Source organism: Anneissia japonica, unplaced genomic scaffold (genome assembly GCF_011630105.1).
Source record: "Anneissia japonica isolate Jap-2015-1 unplaced genomic scaffold, ASM1163010v1 scaffold2030_len652032_cov178, whole genome shotgun sequence".
In the NCBI taxonomy this organism is placed as follows: domain Eukaryota; kingdom Metazoa; phylum Echinodermata; class Crinoidea; order Comatulida; family Comatulidae; genus Anneissia; species Anneissia japonica.
Genome location: NW_022705472.1, coordinates 133,271 through 148,445, shown reverse-complemented (window position 1 = coordinate 148,445; position 15,175 = coordinate 133,271). Strand labels below are relative to the sequence as shown.

Genomic DNA, 15,175 nt, shown 5'->3' with positions numbered 1-15,175 from the left:
ATTATTAACAGGCTTTACCCATTTAAATTTGAATAACAAGACAGCTGAATTTCTATTTCGGTTGAGTTTATATATTCAAATGTATCATTATATTTTGAGAGATATAATAATATGGAGCAGAGACAAGGTCAAAGGACATAAGAGAGAAATTGATAACAGCCCAAAAATCTTTCACTACGGGACAAAGTGACACACACCGAAATAAGAAAAATTACTGGAGTTAAAGACATTATAGAGAAGATTAAATAAATGAGATGGAAATGGCAGGACACCTTCCATGAATAAAAGACAATAGATGGACAATATGCAACAAAAACATGCAAAAAAGAGGCAACAAAGACCTGATTGATTAATTGACTGATTCATTCATTCATTCATATAGTTTTGTGTAATGTATATCTAGACCTAATGTTTCTCTAAGATAATGCTTACTTCCAGGCTGTGCATTGAGTGGTTGAGATCTGATTACAGTCCAGAAGTGATTGAGCTGTTGTACAAACGTATATCTGAAATACAAAATTTGTTTGTATTGGTCGCAGCTCCTATTTTGACACACTTGTATTATTCTCATTCTCATCATCGACGTCATTGTCGTCACCACCATCAACAATCATCATCATCATCGTTCAGTCATCATAATCATCATTCTAATCCGCAACATCGTCACCGTTGTCGCAGTCATCATAAACATCATCATTATTTTCGTCGTCGTCATCATCATCCTCGGTATCTTCGTTGTCGTCTTTATCAACACCACCGTTATCATCGTCGTATTTATCACCATTATCATCATCGCTGTCGTCGTCACCATCATCATTATCGCCGATGTCGTCAACATCAACATCAGTATCAGCATCATTATCGTTGTTGCAGTCATATTTCTCTATCATCAATATTCGTAGTAATAGCAGTTATATTATTATAGACTAATCGATGTGACTATACAGAACACGTTCTTACACAAATTCAATGGTCCCAACATCTTGGGTCGGTGCCCTCCATTGCAATATTACGTCTCTCTTATATGTCCTTTGTTGGTGCGTCAACGTGTTCTCCGAGGTTGCAGTACTAGGACAGGCGTATATGCGAAATACGTTCGGTTGTTCGATCCATGAACCGACAGCTTCGGTAGTACCAACACGACGAGCTTGAATAATAACCCCCTTAAATCGAGCTTGAGTAACAAATACTGAAATTGAAAAAAAAAAGAAGATTTTTAATGTTAATCATCGTATTATCTAAAGAAAAAGTAGTAGGTAGGATTTTCATTCCCACAAGGCAGAAGATATGTGGAACTTCTATAAGCCTTGAATACGGGCCACCTGCTTTATAAACAGATTCATTAAATTTGATACTGGAAATTTGGTTGGGTATAAAATTATAATTGAAGGCAGATACGTTTACACTCAATTTTCTGTATGCGCATAACAGCATTAATTTAAATGTATTACGTATAACAAAGATCAATGGTGGCTCCAACAATTTGCCAAGAGGTCAACAAGTCTGACGGTGTAATACATTCTCCAAGTATCGAAATGCACGCCATCGTGTACGGATTCAATATTTCGACATTAATTATGTCCTCATTAGGAATGATGTCATCATCAGGAATTATTTTTGTATGCTCTTTTTCGTTTTTTGGATCACACTGAAATTCAATTATGCGAAGCATTGGTACTGTGTGGGATTCTAATACCTACATTGCTACTTTTGGACCGATTGTTGTACGAGGTGTAATTGCTGTTTCTTACTCTGTTTTATCTTTTTGATTGATTGTTCATGTTATCCATTTGTATTTTTTGATGTTCTCCTTTTTGGAGGTTTTATTTAATAAATTGAAATTGAATACCATGTGAGAGAAATCTCGTGCCTTGTATAATATACAATATCATTTTTAATTTCAAGATTGTTTATCAAAATCTACTTTCCCTCCATTTCAACCCAAATCCTCTTCGTAGCTCGACAGCGACTGGTGCTAAGAACGTCCTGTCACGGTGGTACCTAGTCGCTGATGAATATTGTGTATTTATTATGGACTACACAAAAGCGTGTCTATTGAACTGGGTTACTTGATTGAAAGAAGAATTCCATTAGGCTAATCGGCCTAGGAACGACGGAGCTTTATTGTGGTTAACCCATGAAGCATACGAATCGTCTGCATTGAACGCAAGGAATTCCCTCTACTCTGAACTGATCCGGCTATTTGACTTTAATTCACGGAACGCTTTGAACCAAACCAGGTTCAGTGATTGTGATCATAGCACCAAAAGGTTTCCCATTCTGTTATGGTTGACGGTTTCTCGGCATGGTGTTAAAAATGTACGCCCTATATTCACAAACATTCTTTATTTACAAAATAGGCTACTACTCCAGTTTTTCCATTACACGAGCCTACACACGAATCAATCATTCCAAAAAGTCTTTCACTCCTTCAAGTCCTTTCCCCAAATCACTTGCTCAGACACGTAGGCCTATTCACACGACATTTTCCTCCAGGTTAGATAATAGGCCTAGGCCTAGATTTAACATTAATCTAGATTGCAAAATTATCGGAATGCCGAATCCATAATAGGGGCACACTTGACACAGTCAAAATTTTAGTTGAGATGCCATTATTATGCAAAAAAAATAAATAAATAAATAAAAAATAATAATAATTAATAATTCATGTATGCTCCCATCTTATACTCTTTGTTTTAACAAGTTTGATCAGAATACACACATTCAGTGTAACCTCATTGTGTTTGTGTTTTTTTTTAGGTGATGTATATTCGTAAGCAGCCGATAAACATCGTATTTTTCTTCCCACCCTCAGGCTATGTTCTCACACGGCAGCTGCCGTGCGTTCATACGAGAAAATCCGCTAACGGTTAGCGCTAACCGATCGAGCGTTCTCACACAGGTGCTAACGGTTAGCTCCCGATCCGGATACTAGGTCTCTCGTGAGAAACAGGCTACTATAGTACAAATAATACCTTGAACTGATAACAATAGGGTTTTGAAATCGCATCAAAAGTGCCGGATTCGAAATGGAAATATTGCCTTAAAACTAATCCCACCGGTGACATGCTAAAATGATTTCATTGGCTAAAGGCCATGGGCTGTTTTGAGGCGGTTTACGGACCTTAAGCCGGTTTTCCACTAGGCGAATATATTCGCGCGAATCGAAAGCATCGGTTCATACGCATATGCGTTCACATTTCTATCGGAGTTTTTACGAAGCGAAAAAATGCGCAACCAATCAGAGCTCAGGAAGCGAACCGAGGCTTTGATTCGCGCGAATAAATTCGCCTAGTGGAAAACAGGCCTGTAAGGCCTATTTATGAACTAAATAATATTTTGATGAACCATAGATGAACAAAACGGATATTATATATTTAATTCTATAGGAAACAACTTCGTAATTTTATAGCAGATTAAGTAGTTGAATCGTTTTTTTATACGAACCCAATAGAGTGTTTATCGGATCGATTAGGTTTATTGTACGAGCGCTTACAATTTAATGAATAACAACTTGATTCTTGTTACGGGCCAACGAAAATTTGGTTAGTGGTCCAGCATCATTTGAAATATTTTGCATATTTTTACGAATTTATACCACATGGCAATCAATTTGTTCGATATCAGGGCGTGACCGATTAGGTTTTTGAGGAGGTAGTTCTGAAGGTCTGTGTTCACACACTGGCAAGAATTTGTTGACAATTAATTTGTCACATAAAAATTAATATTGTGAACAGACCTTTATTTAACTTCCATCTTTAATTCATCATATATTGTACCCATGGAGGAAATGTATTAATAATTAGGAGCTGTTTGTGACCATGTTGCGGCCTATCCCTGTAATACGCAATGTCACTATGTACATCATTCAATATAACTATAGCCTTAAGTCTATTTGGATAACTCTTGTATATTGAAATAAAGACATATACATGGCCCTGAATAAAAACAAGTATAATATCTTATTAATGCCAAGGCCGTAACACAATACATCGTCTAACGCAACATCGGTTCTAATCACCAAGGTACGACTCGATTGATTGAAACATCTTTTTACAAAGGTTAGGGGTACATTTTTAATAGCAATTTTAATAGACCTATTGACCACAAGTAGTCTAACAATAATTATCAAGAATTTTAGTTTTATATTTTTGTATTTGTTCACATAATTCCTGTCCCTAACATAAGCAGAGGCCTAAAATGTGTCCATTTCTTGTTTGCTATACATTTCCCACGCTTTACGAAGATGACATTAGCCCTATGTATCGCACTACATGGTACTGCTGTTGACAAACACACTAGACTTCATATTATTACATCAGTACTGTATAACAATTGAGATACGTAGGCTTGCAACATAACATTAGGTGTACTATATGCAAACAGTATAACCATACCGTGGGCGTGTATGTAGGCTAAATATTGGGACAAGGTTGGCTACAGTGTTTGACAGGTTAGACCTATATCAATAGGACAATTATGTTAATTTCACGACATTACTAGTTAATTATCATACTTCATTATACTTAATATTTTAAAGAGGCCGAGCCCATAAGCATCAACTTGGCTTAATTTTTGTACTATTATGAAGGTCGAGCTGGTAGAATAGTAACTATACAATTGTGGATATATCAGGAGTGCCAATCACCAATCTTTACATAGAGGCACTGATCTCTACTATAATAAGTATTCCTGTATAGTAGATATCTCTACTACAATAGCTATTATAGTATAGATCAGTACATACAGGGCTATGAATATTCGCTTATCCCATAAACACGGACACCATTTCACCTAATTATTTAAAATCAAGAATTTATATGTTTTTGGTTTATAAAACATACCGTTTGTGTAAGATACTGTATAAAGTAAGATTTCAATTAATGTTCTGATATTATGTATGTCCTATATCAGAATTAAAGTTAAATTGTCATATTTCATTTACATATAGTGTAAAATATGTTATCAGGTCAGGCCATTAATCATTTACATGAGTGTTTCAGGATTTTGGTAGGCCTAATCATGTGGCCGTTGACATTCGTATTTTTCAAAAGATCAATTATCAGCGTATAATAGGCCTACAGGACCGTTTCTTCTTCAAACATATGACCATGCACACTGTTATCATTAAGATTTGTATAAATGTGGTGTTTTTTAAACTAAACTATTTATCTTGCGAATAAACACCTTGTAGCCATATCCAGGCATTCAATTTCCAATTCAATCCAGTCTCTCAATTGTAATTAACCTGCGGTTAATGAAATTAAAATCAATATTTTCTTTAACAACTTATTGCTTGATCGATATATATCCTTGTATATATAAGCCGTAGATATGTTCGAATTTATCGGCTTTTCGATTTGATAAGAATTTAAAGACCCGAATACAGAATGAATGGTATCAAGTTTTTGTTCACATTAGTTTTTATTAAATACTGTACACATAAACAATTCATCCGCCATTCTTCCTGTGTTTCAGCAGCCGCCTGAAATGTATAAAAATCGCATTCCTTTCGTGCAGTATGGCTCTTTGTACGTTCAAGAACGTCGTACACTCTTCAGAAGCAGCTTGTCTCCAGATGTACTGTCAAATCACGACCAGAAGGACCTCACTGGAAATAGGTTTTCAGATTTTCGTGGAATATGCTTGATGTTTTCACCGAATAATTCAATCCAATAAACAATTTTTAGTTCACATAACACACATCATAATCATTTAATCCTTTGACATTTGGTGCAGAATGTGATATATTTAAAACGTAAGCCTACATTGAATGAAGCGGCACCTTTCTGAAATATTTTAGGCCGAAGAATGCTATCAAAAGTATTTCAACGAAGCTTATTGTTGATACGTATCCCTGTGATAGACTTGATCCGGAATAAACAAATTTAAAGAAATACTTTTGAAAAGTGTTAAGTTATTTCAGACAAACACAACTGATCTATTCTGAGTGTCAATCAAAACTTTACTGGCCAATCAGAACAGGGCTAGGAATACGCATACCCATTAGTGTTGTCCCACGTGACAAAAACGCAAGTATTGCGTGCGTTTAAGCTGTGATGTTGTGGAACATTAGAAACACTAATTAAAGGGTGGGTCTTCCGGAACGGTTCATTTTTCAAAACAATCTTCAAGATACTCACCAAATCAACTATTTTGTCTTAAGCCATTGACATTAAAAAAAACCCATTTTTTAAAAACAATTTAGTGAGAAATTCAGACCCCCATACCTAATTTGAAACTCATAACGTGCTACTATGCCTATTAATGCTTTTCCTTCCACACCCAAAGTCAATTACGAATATTTAATGTAGGAAAACGCAATTCAGGGCATTGTCCGTCATGGGAAGACCTCCGGGCCCCCAGTGCGATCCTATCATTACTCCAACCACGCCATCTGAAACAGGTCCTCCCCAGTGTCGTCGCTATTGTGGAGGGGCACGGGGGAATTCCCCCAGTTTTCCTCCTCCCCACCCCCCTCCCCAAAGTATAAAACCACAATTCGTCAGGTAGAAAAAGAAATGATATGTATTTTCTACATTAGTAGACAATCTATCTATAAAATAGATTAAATAAGCTTCTGAAACCCCATAAAATGCCCTGTACCCAAATGCTTGCGAAAACAATTTCGCAAGTGATTCCCACCCAAATCACTCCTCAAGCATTTGGGAAAGTACTGAGCATTCAATACTTATAACACGCCAGGTAGGGCAAACATCATTTCGTATATTATAATAAAATACGCTATCGGAATAATGCATACATATTTTTATATTATATAAAACACATATATCTAACACATAGGTCTATGACATATTTTTACATACATTATATACTGTACATACTATATATAGGCCAACATAATACGTTAAGGGCACATAGAAAAAAATGTTATATTATCACTCCCACCCGCGTCAAACATTTGGGAAATATTGATGCTGGAATAAAAAAACAAAAAAAAATCAACAGCTTAAAAAACAACGCAATTTTGTGACTGTAAATACATTTTCTTTCAAAAACAATAAAATTAAACCAGTTTTTATACAATATTTACAATATATTTGCCCAATAAAAACAGTCCCTCCCTGATTAATAAAAAAAAAGCAATATTCTACTGTTCCGACTAAAAACAAAACAAAACAAAAATCTCCCTCCCTTATCACTTAAAAAACATTATGCTGAAAAAGAGACTTAGGTTAGAGTATAGAGCTTAGGGACACAGATAACACTAAATTGTGAGTAAACATTCTTTAGTTCTTCAATGTGCACCAGAAAGTACTGTACTATTAGTGTTTTTTAACTTCAAGGCCATGTCAAGGAATATACTGCATACAAGGTACTATATCTTCAGTGTGTTTTAATTCTATCAGTGAGGTTCGTTAAGGCCTACAGTACGGTACAATCTTTACTTTAATTACTTACCTGACAACAGTCGTCCTGGGACATACCCATCGTTTGATATTGTTACATCATAGACAAATGTGTTAGGATTCTGAGCGGCAAATGGTGTAGTATCCTGAGTAGTAGAATCCATAATCTGCGGTGTATGATTAGGCATCATTGTTACACAGCTTTGTTCCGGTGCCCCACTACCGAATCCCCAGACACCAGTGAGCACGGTGTTTATCACCAGTATGAAACATACACAATGCATTGTTTACTATGCGGGATACAGTAAATGAGAGAAATCCTGTCCCAGAGCTTTTAGGATGGGAGGCAGCCTAACGCCTTGAACGGTCAATACCGTTGGCAAAAGAAGAAATTCCTGTCAATACAACCTGCGTTCGCTCAATATCAAACAATCGTGAGCAACTCAACGAGACGTTTAAATAATAATTGTGACTACTCTACGGCTGTAAATGTTCCACTGCTTCGGATGCCAAACGTTGTGGTACAATACGCCTAAATTTAGCAAGTTATGCTTAGCCCATTGAATAAGCAACCTTTACAAAACTAAACTGTTTTGGAACAATAGGTAGCCTATTCAGCAACCTACACACCCTTTTCATCCATGTATAATAAATCCATTGAATTTACATGGTGCGATGATGCGTACAGAAATCGCAATCATTGCCCAGAGAGCTCAAGTGAAATTTAAGGCTTTTTTTTTATTATAGTTTTTAAACAATATGATTTTTTTTTATTCATTGGCTGTTCAAAATATCACGCATGCAATTCGATATTGGGTTTCGAATTCACAACGTAAAGTTACTTGCCTCCGCCTACAGTACTTCGAAGTTGTTCAATCGTAATAATATATAAAACATTTTTAAAAGACAGTCGTAAAAACAACATTAAAAATGGACTTGAAAAAATAATTTGAGAAATATATAGCCAAATTTTAATCATTTACGATGAAATACATATCCAGGAACAAAAATGTAAAGCGGATTAGCTATTACCATCACTGTATTGTGTCAATTGGCAAATAACCTCCACATTCCCTATCCTCGCAGTACAAATTTATCTTTTTGTGACGTCACAAAAAGATTTTCAGTGACTTTCGGGGGGGATTTTTGGGGGTAAGGCATTGTCCAATACGTTTAATATTGGGTGTCCGAGGTTTTCCAATGACATTCTAAACAATGATGACAAGATTTTGGATTTCTAGAAACCGTTTCATATCCATTTTAAATCCTACGTTGCGAGAATGAAAAGCTCTGAATTTAAAGCATTTAACTCCATATACTCACCTTATAATAGTAATAATAATAATAATAATAATAATAATAATAATAATAATAATAATAATAATAATAATAATAATAATAATAATAGATGATGATGATGATGATGATGATGCACCATTTTTATACATACTGCCTCTATACGCTTTACATTACCCAGTCATGTAAACAGCTATATATGGCAGTACAGTACAATATATCAACAATTACTATTGCCTAGTCAGTAGCATAAACCAACAGGCGTCCTGTAATCAGAAGAAGAGTAAGGAAAACATTGTATCATTCACTTAAAAAGTAGGTCCTAAAGACTGACTGCCAGTCACAATTTAGATTAAATGTTAGGTATATAATAAACAGTATTATTTATGGGTCTGTTATTCAACCAGAAAAAAATATTCTAATGTTCTGTCAACTTTCAATTGAAAGCTAACGACTAAAGTAAGATATACCATGGAGGTATATTTATACCTCCATGGATATACATAGTGAGCGATTTAGATATTTTAAAATCCATTGTTAAAGTTATTAGCTCAAATCAGACCCCTCGTAGAGGGCGCACAGCATATGGTTTAATGGAAAACTGTGTATCTAATCCATCGATTACGAAGAGATAATTAATTTCGTAAAAAAAAATCGTACATTTAAGTTTTATTATCAATATGGGGCATCTGTAATTGTAAGGCGCATTTATACTACACTAGACCTCACAATATAATACACCTATGAACGTCGATCGGTGGGGGACAAGTGGACAAGCCACCCCCTCACTTTTCGAAGTAGGGGGGCTTTTCAAAGCGAATTGAAAGAACAACAATGGACGAAAGCTAAATTTATTATGAAAACAATGTACTGTCCGTTGTTAAAATTGGAAGCGTGTAAACCTATTAGGCCAACATTTTTACAAACTCAAAAGTGTACAATTTCTACTATAAACGATTTATTCCTTGTGTATATTATTAAGACCCGTATATAGGCCTACTATTGTTCAATATAATCTGCATACATAGATTCCTGTTTTTCCTAATTTCAAAAAATTATAGTTAATCAATTAAATTTTATATAGCCGTTATTAAAAAAATAGGCTCTTATAGGCCTTCTATTTCGACTTATTTAAGTAGTGATACCACAGGTTTAAGAACTTCGATGTTACTTGACGCAATCTCATCATGATATCATGATAATGATAAATTAAGTAAATCACATTTTATGTTTGTGAAATAAAATGCTAACTAATGTTTTGTGTGCTTCCTATCTCTTTAGTCCTGTTTGATCGTAAGTTAGACTGTAGTATTTCCACTCAATCAATCACTCAGTTAATCAATCAATCAACCAATCAATTTATTAGGAATAATACCTTAAGATCGGTGGCACACACAATAGTGGTGTATCCAAAATAACAGTTTTTTACAAACAAAAAGAAAGCTTAAAACTAGGCACACACAAACACAACTTAATGCAAAACAAAACAAAGAACTTAAACTAACAAAATAAAGTAAATCAAACAAAAGCAACAAATATAATTTTGAAAATTATAAAATAAATGTCAGAAGTGGTAACATGAATCTTACAAAAAGTGCTTATTTAAAATTGATGGTTTTAAAGGGTTGTGGCGAGATATGAACATTATATATTTCGGAAGAATAGAAAGGACGATTATTTAAGATCCTATAGTACAAAGTAGTAAATTTTACCCAAATTTGAGTGACAATTATGGCAATTATAATATATTCTATAAGTGATCAGAACTGATTTTCATCTATGTAAATACTGTTGGACGAAAATATAATTAAGTTTTATCCAATCACAAAATTTTGTGTCTGTGCTGCACAGATACGTCATTTCTTAAGTGATGACATTACACACTATAGAATTGCTTAAATCATGGAGGTATTTTATACCTCCATGCTTAAATGACTATGACATTAAGTTTGGTACGGAGAATTTATTTTTTATTTAGTTAAATCTTCCGACAAAAACGAAAACAATAAAGTTGGTAGGGGCTGCCGAGGATGGGCAAAACTACAAAACTGTCATCCGAAGATGTGCCCACCCAGAAACATTTCTTTGATCAATGATTTTTTCCACAGCAAAACTACCACCTGAACTGAACAAACCTAAGAATTCTACTTCACGGCAATTAATACAGCGTCACTACATAAAAAATATTGTACTAACTTATATTTTACTACTGGTTTTTTTTCCAACCTGGTCTTCCATACAATTTTTTTTGGCTATTGTATTTTTTTTTTAAATCAACACAGTTATCACAAGATATACAAAATGTATATTGTTTCTTAGACCTTTCTCCAATTAAAATACTGACCAATCAGAAAAGGGCCAGTATGATGCGCATTCTACAAACACATGACGACACGTCCTGGGGGATCTTAGTAACAACCATTATTCAAAGTGCGGAAAGATCGATTGTTATTTATTATGTGTGTTCGCAGGCTTGAAAAGAGTCCCAAGTGTCATAATTACTACAAGATAATTTTATAGACTTATTGTCTTATATACATTAATCTCATCCGTCTTTGGCAACTCCTCCATGTCATAAGCATTACTCACAACAAGGTAATCGTGATGTATTTTCCCCTACACATTTGACGTATCTGCTTTTGGTATGGAATCATCGGTCTTGGGCAACTCCTCATTACTCGAGGCACTTAACGGAACATCCGAATTTTCCTCCTCTACAGGACCGACCTTCATGGATCTACAATATTGAAATGTACAACAAAGCTACATGTTTATTTGAAGAAGTTTAAATGCAACAAGACATAGGTCTATTGGTGAGACAGTCAGTTGCATACTCCCAATATATGTCTGATTCTAGGTCGAGTTAAAATTTTAATGTACCGTATAACCAGGTATAACATAGGGTAAATGGCGAGTCGAATGGCAGAGCGGATAAGGCAGGGGCGCCGCAACCTACAGGCATAATAATGTCGGCGCTGGTTTGGGCACGCTCCCCTATGGTTGTAGTGGTGGAACAAGTCTCCTCAGATAAGGACTCAAACCGTTGGCATAACCTGGTGTACACAGTTGGCTCGTGTGCACTTTAACGAACCCAGTACATCCTTCGAGAAGAGTATGGGGTTACCCCGGTGTCGTACTGGTCCAATCAGTCCCTATCGTTGTGGACAAACAAAAGAACGCCTCTTGGCAGCTGATTGGACATGATGTGACCCTTGGGGGAGAAGGAACTTGTTGAATGAGTTCGTCCACCCATGTGCGCATTTCAGCCTATTTAAAGCTGCAAGTCACCAGGGGAGGATCCAGTTAGGGGACACGGGGGAACGTGCCCCCCCTGTTTTACCGCTAAATTATAAAAAATTCAATGCAAAACAATGTTATGTGCTACTCACCTATTCAGAAACTGTTGTGCCCTGACCCCCGTTTGACAAATTCTGGATCCACCCCTGGTCACAGTTTATTTCCTACCTTTTCCTAACGTTTATACATGATTGTACCGCAATTCATACATTAAAGTGTAATATTGACATGCATGATAGAACATATTTAAATATGGTGGTATCTTTTAAAAAAGGGTTTTCAATGAGACCTGCTTGGTCAGAATTTTGTTAAACATTGATATTAAATGAGTATAAACATTTAAACAATGTACTCAACTTGTTAATTAGCAATGTCCAATCTATTCTTATTGTATAATGTTTGCGGGAAAAAATGGTGGTATCTTTTAAAAAAGCGTTTTCAATGAGAACTGCTTGGTCAGTATTTTGTTAAACATTGATATTAGATGAGTATAAACATTTAAACAATGTACTCAACTTGTTATCAATGTCCTATCTATTCTTATTGTATAATGTTTGCGGGAAAAAAGCCCTTATTTACCGTTTTAGATTTCGTAACAACAGCACTGAAACCACTGCTCCACACGGAACTCCAATAACTACGAACATAAACCAGATCCAATTTTCTTCAAACCATCCCTAGAAGGAATACAAATAGAATATATAAGATTGTAGTTTAGTAGATGGTGTATAAGAATCGATTTCATATCTCAATATTACTGTTTCGAGTTTTCTCAGGTAAATTTTCTTATTTTGACAAAGCAGAGTAGTTCTTGATTTGACAGATGGAAAAGGTATTCCACAGCTCAGTTTATTCAAATCACCAACTAGAGGGTGGATGCGGAAGTGTGAAAGTGATAAGAATGGTAAAATCTGCTATGGCAAACCTGAAAATCAAAATAGAGCCATCAAACTACAATTTTATATTGCACCATAAAGTGTTCATGTGAATTGCCTTGATTGGTCTTTAGGAACGAGCACTTCAGTAATTTGTGTTTTCGAACTGACCAGGGGCGGCGCCAGGAATTCTGCGACGAGGGGTCCAATCTTCCCGACAAGGGGGTCCACGCCTTCCCCCCGCCGGAGAAGCCTAGCCCCACTCCCACCCGGTCGGGGAAAAATTAATTTCTCGGGGAAAAATTGAATTGGACGGGAAATTTTTTTAAAAATTAAAAGATAATAAAATGATGTGTTAATTGTAGGGGGGGTGGGTCAAGAGTTCATTTCCCCCGGACCCACCGCTAGCACCGCCCCTTTTCTCAATGGCAGTACACGTCACTTACCTTTTCAGCGTACTCATTCTTTGGTACTGCATCGCCAGTGAACAATTCAGCATCTAGACCCTTCTCGATGACGTCAGTGGGTGTTTCAGTAATTACGGACATGATTTCTTCGTTAGTCTGTGCAGTACCATTTACCATTATTATGACTTCCACTTTACTCACAGGTTCTCTAGATCGTGAGAAAAAACGAACCATGTTTATTGACTAATTGACAAATCTCATTTCCGAAATTCATTAATGTTCATTTTTTTAGACTTATTTTTTACAAAGAATTTCTTCATCCTTTGTTTATACCTGATAATTTTTGTTTTAGTTGGTAGGTAGTCATGTTTTACAAATTTCTTTAAAATTGTAGAATGAGATTCAACTAATGCGCAGTTGCAAAATGCTATTTTAGATTGGATAGGCACATTAGTGTTTGGTTTACCATACCCATGGTATAGTTAGGCCTATGTATATGTTGCTTTTGAAATCACATCTCTGCATAGAAAATGTAACTATTTTTTCTGATTTCTCAGCACAAAGACGCTTGACTTATACCCTGTATCGACCGAAACATAATCTTCTACAGACAACACAACAACTTCAACCTCGTCAGTTGACCCTGAAGAGAAACTGTACAGTTCGGCGATATCGTCTGCAAGCTGACTTTCATCAGACACACTTCCCGACATGTAGAATACAAACGCTGATGTAGCAATTACTAATAAGAACGAACAGAATTATATTTCTTAATAATTTCAGTAAAATAATGTCAATGTGTCACAAAATAACGGCGAAGTATATATTTAATATAAAAAGTCGCCGCTTACCTATTTCACATCGTTCACCTGCATATTCTTTAGTACACCTGCACCTGTAACTTTTCTCGTCGTTTACCTCACAATCTCCATCGTTCAAACATGGCGAAGATTTGCATGGATCCATGATGATGTTACAAGTTTCCCCTGTAAATCCAATACTGCATTCACATCTAAAAACATACCCAGTTAACTTATTCAAAATAGAGAAAGTATATGACACAAAAGAAAGCACAAGTACTTCATTATTTAATAGTCAACGCTATAATCTCCTTTTTTCTTTGTTAAGAATGATGACCATGCTGATATATAAAAAGATGATATCAAACTACAGAACATCACATTTGAAATATTTAGCATTTACCTGTAAGATTCGTCTGTTGTTACACAAGTACCTCCATTATTACACGGCATTCCATGCGCATCACATGGATCCTTAAAGTCCTCACATTTCTCACCAGTGAATCCGGGCTTGCAGGCGCAATCAAAGCCACCAAACGTATTTCTACAGATGGCATTTTCAGGACAGACATCACCTTTTGTACACTCGTCAACGTCTTGGTCGCATGTACTCCCTGACAATGTTTCTGGGCATTTGCAATTAAATTTATCGACGTCATCCGTACATGTCCCACCGTTTAGGCAAGGTGATGATGCACATTCATCGATGTTGTTGTCACAGTTGATTCCTTCGTAGCCGGGCAGACATTGGCAGGCGAAGCCGTCAGTCTCCTCAATGCACTCTCCATTATTACACTCTACCTTGTCGCATGTGTCAAGAACAACCTCACAGAATTCACCAGTGTATCCAGGGATACACTCGCACGAAAACCCGGCAATGTGGTCACGGCAGGTTCCTCCATGTAAACACGCACCATCTAGACACTCGTTCACATCCTTCTCACAATACTTTCCTGCACATTGATTAAGCATTTAAATTATTACTATTTCACCAGATGTCAAGTGACTACTACCGGTTTACCCAACTGAGCTAAGCTGCTTTGTGTGTATTCATTAAAAGGTTGGTGCCTGAACATTAACACAGTTAATGCATAAAATAACGTGATCTTACCTGTAAATCCATGTAAACA

The 15,175-nt window shown here is 35.9% G+C and overlaps 2 protein-coding genes across 2 annotated transcripts in view; both read right to left on the bottom strand.

The window, feature by feature from the left end:
* LOC117105539 overlaps positions 1–7,914 on the bottom strand; it is a 108,836-nt gene extending 100,922 nt beyond the window's left edge. The window contains exons 1-3 of the mRNA XM_033246705.1: positions 7,423–7,914; positions 961–1,189; positions 433–506 (exon numbers count right to left, since the gene is read on the bottom strand). Coding sequence (XP_033102596.1) covers positions 433–506; positions 961–1,189; positions 7,423–7,654 — 535 coding nt within the window. The 5' untranslated portion in view covers positions 7,655–7,914. The remainder of the gene's footprint in view (positions 1–432; positions 507–960; positions 1,190–7,422) is intronic.
* A 2,086-nt stretch (positions 7,915–10,000) lies between these two features.
* LOC117105509 (fibropellin-1-like) overlaps positions 10,001–15,175 on the bottom strand; it is a 16,666-nt gene continuing 11,491 nt past the window's right edge. The window contains exons 11-17 of the mRNA XM_033246672.1: positions 15,157–15,174; positions 14,449–14,998; positions 14,097–14,257; positions 13,825–13,987; positions 13,285–13,453; positions 12,543–12,640; positions 10,001–11,403 (exon numbers count right to left, since the gene is read on the bottom strand). Coding sequence (XP_033102563.1) covers positions 11,283–11,403; positions 12,543–12,640; positions 13,285–13,453; positions 13,825–13,987; positions 14,097–14,257; positions 14,449–14,998; positions 15,157–15,174 — 1,280 coding nt within the window. The 3' untranslated portion in view covers positions 10,001–11,282. The remainder of the gene's footprint in view (positions 11,404–12,542; positions 12,641–13,284; positions 13,454–13,824; positions 13,988–14,096; positions 14,258–14,448; positions 14,999–15,156; position 15,175) is intronic.